The 19,418-nt window shown below is 38.6% G+C and overlaps 1 protein-coding gene across 1 annotated transcript in view; it reads right to left on the reverse strand.

Annotated features, from left to right (window-relative positions):
• Positions 1-7,315: 7,315 nt before the first annotated feature.
• Positions 7,316-19,418, reverse strand: part of LOC145995271 (phospholipase B1, membrane-associated-like) — a 30,944-nt gene continuing 18,841 nt past the window's right edge. The window contains exon 8 of the mRNA XM_083131857.1: positions 7,316-7,586. Coding sequence (XP_082987983.1) covers positions 7,420-7,586 — 167 coding nt within the window. The 3' untranslated portion in view covers positions 7,316-7,419. The remainder of the gene's footprint in view (positions 7,587-19,418) is intronic.

The following is a 19,418-nucleotide window of genomic DNA, read 5'->3' on the forward strand; positions in this document are numbered from 1 at the left end:
AATAGACAGGTAAATTGGCGCCAAAAATGACAACTTCAAAAAGCCCAAAAGTAGGTAGTAAATATCAACTTGTTATTACCTTTCTTTTCAGTTCATTTGTAAGTTTTCCTTCATTAATTGCCATTTACTTTTATTCTATGTATATTTTATTTTTCAAATTTTGTACCGCTTTTTGTTACTTTTAGTTAATCGCAATGTTGACGATTATGAATGGCAATTAATGAAGGAAAACTCGCAAACGGCCATCACAATTATATGTAATATGCAGAATATTATTAGCGACTCAAATATTCTGGTTTTTCTTGTTGTTTTTTAACATTCTCAAGAATTTTTGCATTATATTGCATATTTCTTATAACGACACGTTCACCACGGCGGGCCTCCCAGGTGTGGTTTACCACGTTCCCTTATAACCAAAGAGTGCCAGGTTCAAGTCCCGGTGGAGGCACATTACACAATGGGTCGGAGTCCAATTGACATTATAAATCCAGTTCCAATTAATATATTTGAGCATAAAATGGACTTTAAACTATTTTAACTATATACGATGTAATATATTGTAATAATGAAAGAAAATAATATCTCCTTCAGGATTCAAACCTAGGACTCAGTTTTACAGAAATTGTAATCTCTAGACCAGTAGTTCCCAAAGTGTGCGCCGCGGCGCCCTGGTAGGCTTACGGGGCAGCTGCGTGATGTTCCAATATTTTCAATGAAATTCAGTCATCGATATGATTGTTCCAAATACATGTTCTTATTTTGTACTTGTTACATAAAAAATGTTTCTGAATTTTAAATATGTTTATTTTTTAACTTAAGGCAAGCAACGTAAGCACACTAACAGAGCGTTACAAGTGTTAGATAGGGCCTCCCCGGTGGCGTAGTGTTAGAGTTCGCCACCTTGTAATTAAGGGGTCCCGGGTTCGTTACCCGGTGGAGTCACATAGTGGTTCGGATCCCACTTTAAACTGTAGGTCCAGTCCCAATTAGCCTTACTATGCATGGACTTAAAACATCAATTCAGTCAATCAAAGCAAGTACTAGATAGGCCTACATTCATGACGTAGGCGCTGTGGAAAAATCTTGAAACACGAAGGGCGCCGTGAAACGAAAATGTTTGGGAACCCCTGCTCTAGACAGTGGAGATTAGCTTTGGTCCTTCGTTCGTCAGTGCTGTATATATTTTTTAAAACAATGCAAATATAGGTAAAAATTATTTCTCCGTTCTGCGAGGTATCGGTAGTAGACCGTTAACATCTGCTAGCAATGCCAACAATGCATTAGTGTACATGTTATTATCTCGGCTTCCACTCTCTCCGACATTCATTCTAAACCATGGCATTACTTATTTAATTTATTCCAGTGTTCGTGGCGGAGTGGTAAGCCTAAAGGGCTACGAAATCACAGATCCCATGTTCAAACCTCCACCAGCCATTGGTGACTCATTCTGTTTGTCTATGCTCCCATAACTTTTCCATCCGTCCATCATTCATCAATCCACATCGACTTGTCGTAAAAATTAACCTACGAGGTAGGAAAAGAGGTAAAATAGCCAAAATGGAAACCTATTGAATTTTAGCCGCCTCAGTGGCTGAGCACGTTAGCTCCCGAATTACGATTTTGTCCCCAAATGTTCTATGTCCTCTTCATGCACAAATAGGAGGCCAATCGGGACTGGACGTACAGTTTAAAGTTTGATCAGAACCACTATGTGCGTCCACTAGATATCGAACCAAGGATATATATGGAATTATATGGTGACGACATTACCACTACGCGATGTCCTCCCCTGGACAGGCAGGGTGTCTTTTGTTACTGTCCATTCATTAATTTCTTGTATCACCGTTGCATATCTTTGACGAAAATCAAAGTACATCCAGTGTTCGAATTAAAATGGGGGGGGGGGAGTTTTTAATTTAACTCCTGACCATGTAAAGAATTTACCCTCATAAGTATATTCTAGATCATATTTTGCCATTGCTCAGAATTTGACGCAATAATTTCTTTCAATTTCAAGTAAATGTTACATTAATATCAACATATATATTGTCAGTTTCTGAACTAAATTTTACATTAAAATTAATACTGTTGTTGGTTTGCAAATTACAATATATATTTAATGAGAAAATATTTCCTGATTAATTTGCCTTCCTCTAAGAAAAATAATTCTGATATTAAATAAAAGTCCACTGAGACGAGATCAGTGATTACTGAAACCTTGAACACTAATTGGAAAATTTGTGTTATTTACTTTGAACCCAAGAAATTTATATAAATCAGTCCGTATGTTTTAGATACTGGATTCTTGAAACCCCTCCTCTAGAGAAATTTCTGCCCAACGCAGTTGACTTTCTATCAGGTACAATTCTCAAAATTAGAATAGGGAAGCTGTGAAATTTTTCCCTCAGCATTTTTTCAATTTGAACACTGGATACAGACATACACATATTTCATTTTTTAAATTTAATCTACAAACATACACACACACACCAACACACACACACATATATAATTGTTTTACAAAAGTAATTGGTACTCACTTTGTAATTCGTCCACAGTTCCATGCATTTTAGATGGTATGACGTTCCTTTGTGTTCCTTGATTTTTTCACATGCTTTCTTCCAGTTGCGCATCCCTATGTTCCTGAAATTTGGTTCTGCATATCCTGAATCTGTGCCAAATTTACGGCATGGAAAACAAAAGCATGCGTCAAGTTCCACACTATATTCTAGCCACGGCGCAGATGCAAACCAGTGTTTTTGAAATGACCGCTTTCGCTTTCCGAACGTAGTATTTGGATAGTTTTGCAAAAGTGGTTGCCTAGGATTATCTACCCCAAGATCAGTAATTGTTTTCACATTAGTACATTCACTTGTTTTGTCTAACTTTGGAACGTCAGAACTTGGACCAACACCCTCTTCATTGCCGTCATCTTCCACATGTTTTGAGATAGTTTTAAAATATCCGGTTTTGATAAATTTATCCATTCAAGATGGAAATGCACAACAACGCTAGAACTCTTCCCACACACGAACAAATACACAGTGACCGTAGGAACCCGATAGCAGACCTTCCTCGCAAGCAAGAACACAAAGCTAATCTGTGGCACTGAAGCTGAAGCATAGAGCAATTTTAAATCTCAGAACAATGCCAGTACTGGAGAACTCTCTCCATAGCCTATGTCGCTCGACCACCTACTGTTGACCGCTCGGCCACGGCGGAGTCTTTGATTCCATCTGTATTGGAAGGGTCATTTGCAACAAAAGGGTCGGATCTCTGGTTTCCAGGAACTTAGGGCAAGGGTAATAACCTCTAAGCAGGCAGATTTTATGACCTTGGTTATAATCTGGTAAGCAAGGAAAGGGTGGAATTTTGCTGTCCTACATTTGCTTCCGAAGATTTTCTTCGGAACAGTGTTTCCAACTCTGCTACAAATTTACCAGAAAATAATATGTAGTATTAATTTAGGATAATTTTTAATCGATCAAAATTTTGCTTGCGGGGGCCAGAGTTACAACTGCCGGGGCCAAAGCCCCCCCAGGCCCCCCCCTAACGACGTCCCTGGCCTCTGGACATAAAATTTACGTTGTTTCCATGAAGAGTGTTGCTGTATATACTGAACAGGGGTTACTTCGCTAACTTCTAGAATCTTCAAAAGATAGCGCTAAAGGTCACCTGCAATTTAATTAGGAAGTCACACACAAACACAATCGGAGAGAGGGAGAGAGAGGGGAGGAGACTGACACAAACACCAGACAGAAGAGGTAGATAAGGGATAGTAAGAGAGAGAGAGAGAGAGAGAGAGAGAGAGAGAGAGAGAGAGAGAGAGAGAGAGAGAGAGGAGAGAAAAGGGAGGGAGATAGAGAGAGGAGAAGGAGTGACACAAACACCAGACAGAAGAGGTCGATAAGGGATAGTAAGAGAGAGAGAGAGAGACAGAGAGAGAGAGGGAGGGGGAGAGGAGAGATAAGGGAGGGAGATAGAGAAAGAACGATAGATATGCAGACGGGAGGAGACAAAGGTGGAGGAAACGAGAGAGAATACGAGAAACATACATACACAAAGAGAGAGAGAGAATAAATGAAAAGAGAGAAACAGAGGAAAGAATAGAGTGATAAGAGAAAATAAACAGAAATAGAGAAACTAAGTTTAAAATAGATAAATGGAATGAAGGAGAGAGGGGAGGAGGAAGAAAATACAACAGAACGAGAACACTGAAGAATCCAAGCTGTCCTAAAGGTCAAAGGTGGTCCCACGAGTGTTTCCATTAATATGTCCGTCCACCCCCTGTATGTGTGTGTGTGACTCTGCCAAGACCCTTCGCAATTTTTTTTCTCCTCAATAGGAGGTAAAGAGAGAGAGCGAAGACATTCTAAGAAATTAATTTCCCTCTAACCTTCTATTTTTTGTTTACTTTCTTTGCAGACATCTCAAGTTGCATATTCTCCAAAAAACCGATACAAAACAAGTTTCATTATTATGAAGTGAGCTTCTAAGGACTCTGGTACCTCCAGAAAACGTTTTATTGTTCCCTCACACACACTCTCTCTCATTAGACTGGTTTCTTCGTTTCATGGTTAAGTTTGGTTTGGTTCGAGTTCGTGTTTTAAGTCCACCTTATGCACAGTAAGGCTAATCGGGACTGGACCTACAGTTTAAAGTGGGATCCGAACCATTATGTGCCTCCGCCGGGTATCGAACCCGGGACCCCTTGATTACAAGGCGACGACGCTACCACTGCGCCATCGGGAAGGCCCCTCATGGTTAAGTCACCCAGGTGAAATGTGTAGTTTCCTTCCTTCCCTTAGCAATTACAGAGCAACACGTAAGAATTAATTGTCATCTTCCTGCAACCGCACGCACATTTGCAACAAAGGGTGAATAAGAGCCTATACGGACCATTGCTGCTTGTTATTAACAAAGGGACAACGGACGTAACTCTTAGCAACATGATGTTCCTTATTTCTGAAGATCAGAACTATGAAAGAGGTGTTGCGCGCGAGAACGTAGATTATGCGGAATACACAAAACTTATTGGGATCTGAAGCCAGGACCATCGGATCCGCAGCGCTGCTGTATATTAACTGCCACATCCCACACATCCGCCAACTCGCGGCTGCTGCAAAGCGTTTAAAAGCACGGTTGTTGTTGAAATAACTAAATTATGGCTTCATTTCATACCGTTTATGTTCATTTTAGGCTTCAAGTGTTAGTCAAGGTTTCATCTTTACAGTTTTAAGCATTAATAACAACCAAAGGCGCACACTCCTTCCTCTAGAAGAAATAGCCTACTTCTCTTCTTCCCCTTTTATCTTTTCACTGCTTCTTTTCTTGTAACTTCAGATCACTCTCTTGTTGTCCGTCTCGTTTTCACCTCCACACGCTCTCTCTTTTTCTCACAAATCTTTTATATTTAAATTCCCTCCTTCTTTCTCACTGTCTCAATGCTTTAATATCTCTCAATATATCTTGTTTCTTGCATCTCTCTCTATTTTATGTCTGTCATTTCTTTCATTTTGTCACTTTCTGTTTTCCTCTTCCTTCCTCTGTTTCTCTTCTTTCTATTCTCCTCAGATTCTCTCCTTCCCTCTCATTTACTGTCTTCATCTTTCTCCTTCATCCTGTCATAATGTAGAGTCCTGCAGGAGACCACTTTCGTAATCGTTCGACTCTCCCACCCTCGACAGTATACAATCAACGTAACAATACTCATAAACACATATGTACGTACATGTAACATATCCGCCTTGATAGTTTCAGCCCAAGATCATCTATTTCATTTTCGTATATCACTGTTTTGGTAAGACAGACAAAACTACATTTTAACATGGAGATGATGACTCACCTCAGTTAATTTTAAATATCTCTGCGTCTTTCATGTCACGGTCCATATTTGAGGACCCACAACCATTGACAAATTACGGTTACACGTGTACTACTGGGCTTCGAATGTATACCGCTCGTTTTGCCTGTTCGAGCGTCATTCGCTCGAAGCTCTCAATTCCGTACGCTATCTAGCGTCGTCTGTGCGAACTATTTGGCGCTCGAGCGAAATGCTCTTCCTGCACTCCTGCAGCACTCCCTCTTAAAACTTTTTTTTTTATTATTTTTTATTATTGACTCTCATAACCTTGAACGCCAAAACATTTTGAAATGCAAAATCAGACCGTGCATAAAAATGTCACCTTAACTTAAATGAACACAACCATGTTTTAGTAGAAACGAGGGAAATTAAAGCCATCTCCACCGCTCATGAAATGTGGGAGAAATTTCTTAAAAATTTGGTAGGGGAATTGTGCCGATCGTTTTAACTCAAATGCAAATCAGGATCAGTATACCAGAGTGTGTTGACCAAATTGTCGTAACTTCAAATTCCTTTTTCGCAGAAGTTATTCTTATTAGTTATGCGAAGATGAAATTTGAACATTATAGTCTTTTAGTATTCGTCATCATATTAGCACAGGTTTTCCCATCAGTGACGATTTTTACCTGTATGTTATTTAAGTAAAGAAAGTTAACAACTGAAAATCAATATTGGTACAGAATAACGAACTCGAACAAAATGTAAAATTGGAATATTGTTATATTAGGCACAACAATTGATTGATTGAATTCTTGTTTTAAGTCCAATTTATGCACAGCAAGGCTAATCGGGACTGGACCTATAGTTTAAAGTGGGATCCGAACCACTATGTGCCTCCTGGATATCGAACCGGGACCCCCTGATTACAAGGTGACGACGTTACCAGTAAGCCATCGGGGAGGTCCTTAGGCACAACAAGTTTGAAATATTATTTATTAGGCAATAAGTGATAAGCACGGTGGCATATGCCGGCAAAAGACGAGAACGTCCAAAGACAGATACCATGTGTTGTTGAATACCAAGGCCGTGTCTATCACCAATTGTCTAATATAACAATATTCCAAACGTTTTGTGAGGAGTGTATAATACAAGGCTATATCTCTACAGATAATATCAGCTGAACTCCTCTCATGAAATAAATCTGTACATTCAGTTGTACACATTTTCTAAGGCGCATTACTTCATAAAATATAATACTGTATCCGGTCACTTGATAGTTAATACTCTGTGGAATTTATAAAATTGCTTATATTATAAAAAACATATTCTTTACTACGTGATTACTTATTATTAAAGTAAACAATATAACATTGTTTCCGAGGGAGGGAGGGAGCGAGCGAGAGAGAGAGAGAGAGAGAGAGAGAGAGAGAGAGAGAGAGAGAGAGAGAGAGAGAAATAGAGAGAGAGATAAGCATCTCAAATGAAACAAAAGAGCTTTTTTGTAATACGGATATTATTGTAATGGTAGTTTCTACATTTTATATTATTGAGAACACATTAGAGGGTGTATTATTTATTATATACTATATATTATATACCATGAATATGTTCCAACTCTAGGTGTCCGTTTTTCCCATTTCCGCTAGAAACGTCTTGGAGTTTTTCTTGGTGAAGATGAAAGGAGATTCGATGGAAGGACAAAGCAGCTCCTTAGGCATGTTTGACCATGACGTTGATTTCCTTCCGACAGGTTGCAACATGTTCCTCCACAACGCCCTTGCACCTGCGAAAACAAGTGAATTTCTCACTTTTTTAAACTACTACTTGGTAAGACAACAGTTATTGGATGTCACCCTGTAACGTAGCTTGGGATTTTCTTTGAAGGGAGGGTGGTGGGGGGATGGGGGTTATTGCCGGACGAAATATTTTCAGGCTAGCTTTGCTTCGGTCTAGTCCAGGCTTCTGAGATCCTGTACCATTCTATATTACTCTTTCTTTCCTCTTCTTAAAAAAATATTTCTATTATGTTCCTCTCTCCCTTGTACTTTTACATTTTGTATTTATTTTTTTTCTCTCTCCCACCTCTCATCCTCCCTTCCGCTTTTTATCTCTTTCTTAATTTTCTTATCTCCATCTTTCAATCCCTCTCTATTTCTCTACATTTTTAACTTAGTTCTTTCCAGGGTGTAAAAGCCTGGGGAGACAGGGAGGATTCCCCTTACCAAAAATCTTGCCTAAACAATCTCCCCCATCAAAAATTACCGGGAGAGAATTTCTTGTTACAACAACAAAGGGAAGTGATAAGCTTTGACATCAAAATATCGAAAATGCACATAAAAGACACATATGTGAGTGTGTGTGTGTCTCTCTCTCTCTCTCTCCCTATCTGTCGGCTCCCGTGGCGGAGTGGTTAACACATCGCGCTACGACGCCAGGGCTCAACGGTTTGAATCCCGGTCTGGACGTCGATGTTTGTGAGTGTCCATTCATTAATTTCATCCATTACTCATCCCCATCTTCGCAAAGTAGCCAAAAAGTGGTACAAAAAGCGAAGTAAAATGAAGCAAATCAATCAATCAATCTCTATCTGTCATTCTCCCTCAAGAGTTTCATTCAGGTCTACACCAAAAACAGTACATGCATAATAAATGCAAAAAAAAAAAGAATACAAGACAAAGATAAGTGTGAAATATAATTCATTTATATTAATAGAAAGCAAAAAATAAACATAACAATACAATTTCAGCTATTTTCTAATTTATTGGCATTTTAACCAGTAGGTAAAGGAATTAGTTTGCTACTTAGAAATACATGATATATTTACAGAAATAAGAAAAATGAATTAAATTATATGTACATTTAATAATATGATTTACTTTTATATGAGAATGAAATCGACAGAAAGTCGAAGAAAGATCGAAGAAGCGATTAAAGAAAGAATGAGAGAAGGAAGAAAAAATATATTCTAGAAATAGAAGATACATGAAAAGAAGATATTAGTGTTGCTCACGGGACGGGACATGTCCCGTCTCGTCTCGTCTCGTTTTCGAGACGAGACACGAGACGGGACAAGCCTTTTGAAATTCGAGACGGGACGAGACGGAATGCCTTTCTCGTCTCGTTTTCGAGACGAGACACGAGACGGGACGGGACGGCTTTTGAAAAGTCTCGTCTCGTCTCGAATGTCTCGAAAAAATAAAAGCAAAATATTTGATCACTTGCAAATACTTGTTTGCTTGGAATAAAGTATTTCAATTAGAAACGTTGATAAGCGTGTTTTAAGTCAAAAGAAGACTATTCTAGAGAGAGTAATGAATGAATTGAATACCTAAACTTATTTTCTATACTCTTTCGAATCACAAGGTTACTCCCCATTTTTTTCAATTTATTCCAGGTTAATAACTTTATGTTACGATAGTACTACAGATACTAATACAATTCTGAATAACATCAAGTAAAAGGGCAGGTAGAGAAGGTGGAAGGAGGGAACAAAACATCGTGGAGTGTCGGAGTCCGAGATTTATCTTGTAAAAATAGTCTCAGCTTTATAGGTTGGAAAGATAAACGGACCGACGAATAGGGTTTATTATTATTATTATTATTTAATTTTTACATCAAAGGGTGTACAGAAGTGAAGTTATTAGGATGTAGGAAAACATTGTAGGAAACATGGCAGTACAAATTGATAAGGAGTTGTTGGGAAAGTTTTTAAGGAATCCAAGATACGAGAGATAGTTAGGGACAAATAATCTTGCATTATCCCACTCCGAACAGCTGAGAGCTAAAGAGGAGGAGAAAATACGAGAAATATGGAAATAACTAATTTGGTGATTTTAGTGTTTACAGGGAACCATGACAAGATTTTACCACATGATTATTTGCACGGGTTGCGAAATTATTAGCATGTTATGGAAATTTCGGAAATGTCTTTGTTCAGAAAATTCTTGTTGTTTCCCTCAGGCAATCTACAGGTGGTTGGATTCGATTTCTTTACGTAAGTTTGAAGATTATTTCCAATGCTTTTTTTAAAATTTATTTATTTCTTATTTAAGGAGAATACTATTCCTTGGATTGTAATAACGAAATACCGAGTCTGATATAGAATAGATTTCAAATGAAGAAAAACACAGAGTTCTGTATAATCGCCGTAGAAGGAAATGTTGTTCTACGAGGGGACTCCCCGATGGTGCAGTGTTAGCGTCGTCGCCTTGTAATCAAGGGGTCCCGGGTGTGATACCCGGTGAAGACACATAGTGATTTGAATCCCACTTTAAACTGTGAGTCCAGTCCCGATTAGCCTTTCTGTAAATCAGATGAAGGAATGTTGTAGCTGTTATTTTTATTCTATGAATTTATCCTTCAAAACAAATTTCACAAAGTAGTTTTATCAAATTTCAGAGGGAAGCTGACAGCAATGTCAGGGTGGCGGGAACCTGTTTTTGGCCAGGGTGTATTCCGAGACTATTTTTCGCCGTTCCCCACTTACAGAGGTTTCGCTTTGAACAATGGACACCGTTGCTTCAGGGGGCAATCACCAAACATAGGGGCGAGGTTGACCTGCAGGAGCGGGTAACTGCCATAAATCCAGGCCTGAAGTAGGAATGAAGGTTGATGCAAGGGAGGGGCAATAAAAATTCTGTAATTTGGTTTGCTTGCTGACGACGTTTTGCAGGAAAAACTGAAAAGGAAAACGGCAGACTTTGAATGAAAGAGGGACAGTGAACACAAGTTCTTTGTATTATTCGCCGACACACAAGCTTCCATTTCGAAGGTGAGGCTATCAGCAGTGAAGTTATTAGAGGGTTGGAAGCAGTAACGACGCCAGAGGGGGGCAGGGGGACGCCCCATGTCAGACACTTCACCCCCCGGCCCCCCAACTGAAGTTAATGAAATATCGAATAATAAGAGAGTTCATTTATAAGAGTATGACGATTTTTACCTTTTCAAAGTGGTGTATTCTGCATGATATCACTTTCCTGCTTATAATACCAACTTGATTAACAAATATTGATTTGTTTTAGTATATACGTATATAGCTATGTGTGTGTGACTTTCTTTCAAGATTCGAGCGCCGACCTGGGCATAGGTGATTTCTCATTCATTTATGTCCTGTAATAGCCGAGATTAACCTAATTTTTAACCAGTCTTAAGAACTGGGAAAAAGTGTTGAATGTGAATGGTTTTAAAACATCACGAATATTTTCAGGACCGCAAGACATCATCTGTAGTACGGGCAAATTATTCTAATCGTGGTCGTTAGTGACAGAGCTAATTATTAAAAGACATTCAAAGTTGATTCAAGATTTGGTTGCTTGGTTGATTTGGTGTTTGAAGTCCACTTTATGCACAGTAAGGCTAATCTGGCCTGGACTTATAGTTTAAAGTGCCTCCACTGGGTATCGAACCCAGGACCAAAGGTGATCGAAGAAAATCCGACACTCCATGTCAGTTGTTGTGGATTCATCGCGGTTTCTTACTATTCAGGGACTTGAATTTCGAGATGATGAGTCTGAGGAAACCTTAACAAAGGGAATTTCTTCGATACTCTTGAAGTTAATGAGGAGATATTATTTCGAAATGTATTGAACGTGAACCTTAAAATGCAAATTACACTTAAAATTCGATTTAAAACATATCGCGGGCAGGTAAAAGAACGCTTATTAGGATTTGCCACTCTTCAATCATTAGATGCAGGTTCGCTCTTTCTCGTACATATCAAAATCGAAGAACTTCTTCCCACGAACTCCATAGGTGCCTGTAATTGGATAGCACAGACATACGTTGGAATGGTAGAGTATGAGTAAGTAATGCCAGGGTCAGAATATTTCTTGAATTATGAGATAACTGAAACCTTTGTCTGATTTTTTATCCTGTGATAACATTTCCCTGAAAGGTGAAACACAAATTTTGCCCCAAACTCTTCAGCGTTACGAAGATGGTTGTCCTTAAAATCTTTGAAAAGGCTTGCTCGAAACAGGATGCTGGATGCAAACTGCCTCATTTGGCTGTTCTTGCCATTGAGAAGAAATGTCAAGTCCTGGACGTACCAAGGGTGGGCAATGTGTTCTCCAAAGCACATAGAGCAGAATTCTCCTACGGGAGAATTGCACTTCACTAAGTGCCTCATATTGTTTCTAATACTTAAGAAGATTAATTTCTTCCAACGTAACGTTTATTTTCCAAGAAAATTAAACTCTTCGAAGCATTTTTTCGTCATTTATATTATTATCTTATAACTTAAATATTTATATCAGTAGTTTCATCTCAAGAAAGACGATGAATTATAAAATTATGAATGTCTTCCAATACTGAAATAGGCCACTAGAGACAACGCAACTTACCAATAAAAAAGAATTAACGTCTTTATTAAAACGAATCATGTAGAGATAAACTCGTAATCAAGAAGTAAATTTAGGCAGTAAACGTCCACTCTAAATAAAAGACAAACACAAAACACCATACATGAATATACTAATAGTTATAATAATAATAATAATTATTATTATTATAAGTATTATTATATATGTATATATGTGTAGTGTTTTCTGGCGTTTTAATGTGACTGCCCCCTTACAATATTTTGTTGCCAGCCTTCCGCTCCCCGCCCCCAGTCACATTTCCCTGGCGCCGTCACTGGTTGGAAGTAAATTGATTAGGACGAGGAAAGTAACATTATTTGTTGACAGTGTTGCACCAAAGGACGTGATATATGCTACTGTTTGTATAAATGATAGGAAATTTAAGCATAAATTTATAATTGTTGAGACTTGAGAGTTGTTTCCGCCATTTGATTGTAGGAAGAGGTTTTCTGAGACAGAGTGGGATTATTTTACACATACATTAATATAATTCATAGGTCTATTCACTTGAATATGTAAATTAATTAATTCTATTATTGTTATTACATGCAATGTTACAAAGATGGAGCAAGGATAGTAATATAACAGCACGAATATTAGCTAATATCTAGCTTACGTGTAGTTAAGATCGCTTATGTAATTATGCTTAATTGTTGTCGTTAATGTTATATTATCATTTTTTCTGAAACACTTGGCTCGGACATCTTCCCCGACATATGTTTCTAGATGCGTGCCTGCCGAAGGATAAATTAGATCAAGCGGTGGTGGTACCGGACTTAGAAGCTAAAGGGAAAACAAAGTATGTGCGTCATAAGCTGAGCGTATGAAACAGCACAATATCACAAAGAAACACTTTTTGAAACTTATATCATAGAAGATGTTTAACAATACTAAGAGCAATAAATGCTTTCTATTTGTAATATACTAAGTATTGAAATTTTAAATAGTGTTTTGTGTTCGTACTACACATTTAAAAACTTTATTGTTGCTCCCAGCGCCAAGCTTAGAATTTAAAGAAAAAATGTACATTTTCATAGTGCACGGAAGTTCGACATTCAGAAAGAAAGAAGGTCTAGTGGAAAACACTTGAAGACTTCCAAAAGGTATAGGAGTAATGAAAAAGAGCACTCACTTATGTACGATGCATAGACAGTTGCATGGGAGCGAGAAAAAAACACAAGGTAGATTTCATAAGATACCTAGCAATCAGTAACCAACAAACTGCATTTTTAATATTAATGTCCTCATGATTAACGAACCTTATTTATTCTCACCACGCAATAAGTAAAATATTTGGAGCTTTATACCACTTTCCGGAAAAATATTGTGTTTCTGCTACTTTTGACTTTTGTTGGCATGATATCCCGGATCACTTTTACGAGACGAGACGAGACAAAACGAGACGGGACGAGATGAGACGAGACAGAACCCTTCGAGACGGGACACGAGACGGGACAAACGAATATTTTCGAGACGAGAGACGAGACGAGACAGCATTTTCACGAGACGGGACGGGACAGACCAAAGTCTCGTCTCGTCTCGTCTCGTGGGCAACACTAGAAGACATGTACGTATATCCTCTGGTTATCTACTTCTCATGTATGTACTATTTCTACATTATATATTTTCTTCTTTATTTCTTTCTTTCTTTCATTACTTCTTCCTTCCACTTTCTATCAATTTCATTCCCATACTTTCTACAACATTATTTGTTTCGCTAATACTTTTTCAAGCCTGTGTAATTCTGATTCTTGCTTACTATAAACAATTCAGAAATGATCTCACGCTCACTATTTGGGTGTACTAACACAATTCTACTGAGGGTTTGAGTCCAACAGCGCCAAAGTAATTGCAATGTTCCTGGTTTCACCTAACTTGCTGTGACAAGAAAAAGAACATTCTTGGACCTTGATGTTGATTTTATGAATTTCAACAATGGATTTTTACATGCTACTTTCAAAACTGGTGTCATTTTTAAGCTCATGCAACAACCTTTCTTCTACATGCAACACGACTTTCTTATATAAAGAGGAAAGTAATATTTTTCATATTTGTCCAAAATGTTTCTTTTGAGAATTAAAAAAAAATGAATTGTCAAAATTTAAAATCGCTCAAATGCAATAAAATAACAAACATTAATCAAATTTTGCCACGACATTTTCATTACACATACGTACGAGCGGGGATCAAAATGTATTGACTCAAGTTGTAGATCAGAGGTTTCATAACATTGGATTTAGGATACAAAGTGGGATCTCAACGGGATCATACTTATCTTTTACCTTAATGTTGAGTGTACCGCAGTAATACGGAAATTTCTCAACGAATAGAACGAAAATTTGTCATGATTAAGATAACACAACTTCAGAATGATGGTATCTGCTTTCTTTACCAATAGCTAGTTTTCTCTATTCCTTTGTTAGAAGTTAAGTAATTACTAACTGCTGTGTTGCTGAATAATTTGGTAAAGTTCATTGGTTGATTTGATATGGACTGACCCTGATGATAAAGTCATAATTTATTATCCAAAGAGTGGCGATGCTATGGTGGGGTCATGGAAGCTCCATCCCGTGGCCTACCCGATTTTATAGAGATACCTTTTAGTTAGTGAAACAAATTACTTTTGCTAACGCTGTATAAAGACACCAATTTGAGATTTAAAAATATACTACCATACATAGGTTGTGCAGTACCTGCTCAACTTTATACAGTATAAGATATATAAACAAAAAAAAATAATAATAAAAAAAAAGTTCTTGAATAATTTTTTTTGGTAAATATGCGATATCGCCCGAACGAATTTCTTCAAATTTACAGGGGAAAGTACTGACTGAAATGAGTTTCTTTAGCATTCTGGACGTTCTTGGAGGTATTTTCTTTCACGGAAACTAAAAACTTCGTATTTGAATGCTGCCGAACAAGAATTAATCACTTTTTACGTAAGAAACTTGCATTTCCTGCCACATTATGCCGTTGCTTCCATTGTGTGCGTGCAGATGGCGAGAGCGTTGAAAGTCGCGCGATCTCTGCAGTGTTTCCAAACGTGCCTTTTTTTTTTTTACGGAAATTTCTATTTTTAACTATGTTTGCCGCGCTTTGTTTATCGTAAACACGTCGTTGTGTTTCAATAAGATGACGTGTCAAGGATGCGTCGTGAAGTTGCTGTCGGATGTGGAAAATGTAGTGAAATTTGTAGTTCAACACGGAATCGTAAAGAAAGAAATAGATCGTGAAAAATGTGGAAGTACATGCAAGCTGCACATTCGACGAAATGGGAAGTGATATGCCAGTACGAAGCGAGTCGGCATTCAATTCCAGTGTTTGAAAGAAGAAAATATCACTTTACAGAATATTTATCTGAGTACCTCTTCAAGAGTAATTTTCCACGGGAGACAAGAGTTCATGATTTTTTTAAACAAGCAGCTACCGTTCAGTACATGTGAGTATAAAAATAGATATTCCAAGTACACGCAATATAACGCGTTTTGTGTTCATTGAACTTGTAATTGCCGCGTATTGTGTAAATTGAACTTTTAAAATTCTCCAATCAAACGCAATATAACGCGTTTTCTGTTAATTGCACTTTTCATTGGCGCCTCTTGTGTTACTTCAACATGTAAAATTCAATGTAGAAGAAAAGGGAATATATTTTGTCTAGTCATGAATTATTTTTAACGTGTTTAAATGTTCATTATAACTATGTTTGCCTAACCTAACCAAACCTAACCTAACCTTATCGTGCATGGTTCGTGGAGGTAAACATGAAAAAAAAATCGTAATAGTACGTAATTTTCCGTCATGAAGGTTTGAAACACTGCTTGCACACTGCAAATCGACAAAACACAAGCATGACGCGTCATGACGCGCGATGATCCATTACGAGTGCACGCCATATTGTCTATTACAGAAGCGGAACAAGTAAGACAAATAATCAATCGTAATATGAAAAGTTGACACTATTTTATGGAAAAAGGCATAACCTCACCTTAAAGAATGTTCTGCAAGGCAAAATAGGTAAGTGACTTACTTGACTTAATTCCTGTTGTTCCCTGTGGAACATAGGGCATCAACAAAGCATCTCCACCTGGTCCTACTGACGGCAATTCTCTTCACTGCATTCCAGCTCTTTCCTTCCTCCAAGGCCTCAGCGTGAACAGATCTTCGCCACGTCTGTCTAGGCCTCCCTCTTTTCCTTCTTCCCTGCGGGTTCCAGTCTAGTGCCTCTCTCTCGACAGCCTCATTTTCCTTCCTCAACGTATGCCCTATCCAATTCCATTTTCGCCGCTTTATTTGTATGGACACCTCGGTTTCTCCAGATTTTCTCCAAAGTTCTTGGTTTTGAATCACTTCTGGCCAAAAGATATTCAAAATTTTTCTCAGGCAGCGATTGATGAAGGTCTGTAATTTAGAGGTAATCGTTTTTGTTACTTTCCATGTCTCAGACCCATACAACAGTACAGACTTAACATTACTTCGAAAAATACGAAGTTTGGTCTTCATAGATATCTTCTTGTTTTTCCATACTGGATAGAGCCTCACAAAGGTGCCATTTGCTTTTTGGATTCGTTGAGAAACATCCTGTGCCGCCCCTCCGTCTTTTGCCACCACACTACCCAGGTAAGTAAAGCTATCCACATTTTCAATAATCTCTTCACCAATATTAAACGGGTCTGTTTTTGTGGAGTTAATCCTCAGTGCCTTGGTCTTCTTGGAGTTAATCACAAGTCCTGCTTTTTTTGCACTTTCTATCAGATCTGCTAGTTTTGTTTGCATATCACCATGTGCTTCAGATAAGAAGCACAAATCGTCTGCAAAATCAAGGTCTTCTAGTCTGTTATTCAATCCCCATTGGATACCACGTCTTTTCCCTCCTATTACATTTCGCATCACTGCATCGATCACGATCAGGAACATCGTAGGTGATAATATACAACCTTGCCTCACTCCAGACTGCACATCTATTGGTTCAGATACACGGCCTTCATGTATAACTCTACATGTATAATCACGATAAGTTTCTCGGATAAGATCAAGAATTTTTGTGGGCACTCCATATCGTTTCACTTCCTTCCACATTGCATTTCTGTTGACCGAGTCAAATGCTTTCTCGAAGTCAACGAAAACTGTATAGAGACGAGATGACCATTCTATACATTGTTCCAAAATTATCCGCAAGGTGTTAATTTGATCAATGCAGGAGCGATTTGGTCGAAACCCTGCCTGTTCTCTTCTGAGTCTCAAGTTAACATGCTCCTTAATTCTGTTTAGGATAACTCTAGTGAAGATCTTACTCGGAATGGACAGAAGTGCTATACCTCTCCAGTTGTCACACTTTGATGTATCCCCTTTTTTCGGTAGCTTCACCAACAGGCCACTCCTCCAGTCCTTAGGCATCACTCCCTCTATCCATATCTTCTCAAATAAGGGCTGCAACATATTTGCTGTGGTGTTTATATCACTTTTCAGCACTTCCGGTGGTATGTTGTCGACACCAGCTGCTTTACAATTACGTACCTCTCTCAGAGCCTGTTTAATCTCTCCTACTGTTGGAACATCCGTCCTAATTCTTACACTGGGGCCAACATCACCATCATTATCATCTTCCTCTTCCCCCTGGTCTATCTGAGCATCCACAGAGCGATTAAGGGTTGCAGAGAAGTGCTCCTTCCAACGTTTCAGTTGGTCCTCAGTATTCGTAAGGAGGGTACCATCTTCACTTCTCACTGGTCGATTTCTCTGCATCTGTTTCCTTGACAGAACTTTTGTGATGTTGTATAGTTCTTTAAGATTCCTCTTTTTTTGCTGCTTCCTCCGCCTGCTGAGACAGATTGTCTACCCAATTTCTTTGATCCCTACGAACACTACTCTTTACTTCTCGATCCTTCTCTGTATACTTTGTTTGCAATTCTGCCTTCCTTGCCCTTGTCCTGCTTGAGTTCATTGTCTCCTTAATTACTTTTCGCTCATTAATCCTTTCCCAGGTCTGCAGAGACATCCAATCTTTTTTCCTCCTATCCTTGAAGCCCAGAACCTTTTCACTTACTTCTGTGAAGGCAGATCGAATTCTTGTCCATTCTCTTTCAATTGTTTCATTCTGCTCACTTTCATCGGTCAATACTTGGAACCGATTTCTCAGTTCAATCCTGAAGGTTTCCTGGAGATTCTTATCCTTCAATTTACTAACATCATACCGCTTCCTTGTCTGTTCCATTCTCTTCTTCTGAGCTTGAATTTTCATTTTAAAGTTAGCCACTACCAAATGATGATCACTCCCAATGTCTGCACCTCTCTTGTTTCTTACATCCTGTAGCGAACGTCGCCACCTCCGTCCAATTGCCACGTGGTCTATCTGGTTTTCTGTTCTATGGTCTGGTGATACCCACGTTACCTTATGGCATTTCTTGTGAGGAAATATAGTACCACCAATAACTAATTCATGGCTAGCACAAAAGTCCACAAAAAGTTGTCCATTCTCATTTCGGTCTCCTAAACCATGTTTACCCATCACATGCTCAAGGCCTTCGTTGTCATGCCCAAGCTTTGCGTTTAAATCTCCTCCAATTATTATGATATCCTTCCTTTTTTGCTTCTTTATTGTTTCGTTGAGCTGCCTATAAAACTCTTGTTTCTCTTCAGGCTCTGCTACTTCTGTGGGTGCATAACACTGGATCATAACGATGTTTCTGATATTGGTTTTGAAATGTGCCACAATTATCCTCGCAGACACTGGATACCATTGAATAAGGCTCCTTTTTGCTTCCTTGTCCATCAATATACCCACACCATCACGGCTCACACCTTCACCCTCAGGTCTTCCAGAATATATGAATGTAACTCCTTCATGGGTATTTACCTCTCCAAACTCTGGCCATCTGACTTCACTTATACCTAGGATGCTCAGACAATAGCTCTTCATGCAGGCCACTGCCTGCCGTAGTTTTCCACTCTCCCGCAGGGCTCTTACATTCCATATTCCAATTCTCGTTGTCCTTTTCAGGCCAAATGTCGTCGTCTTAGAATCAGTTCGGCTTCCTCTTGTTGATGTTTCTTTAATAGTGTGATTTAAAGTGTGCGGGTTATTGGCCCACAGCACCCGATCTTGGTGATGGGGCTGCCACCTGAGCCTCCAAGCAGGCTAATTTTCTGTCGGGGTATTTTCCCCTAGTCTTTTAGGATCCCTCCTCCACAAGACAGTGGCTTTTTCTCATATTTATACTCAATGAGAATGAGTGCCTCTTCCGCCAGCTATGCCGTTC

This window comes from Lepisma saccharinum, chromosome 11 (genome assembly GCF_977018435.1).
Source record: "Lepisma saccharinum chromosome 11, izLepSacc3.1, whole genome shotgun sequence".
NCBI lineage: Eukaryota > Metazoa > Arthropoda > Insecta > Zygentoma > Lepismatidae > Lepisma > Lepisma saccharinum.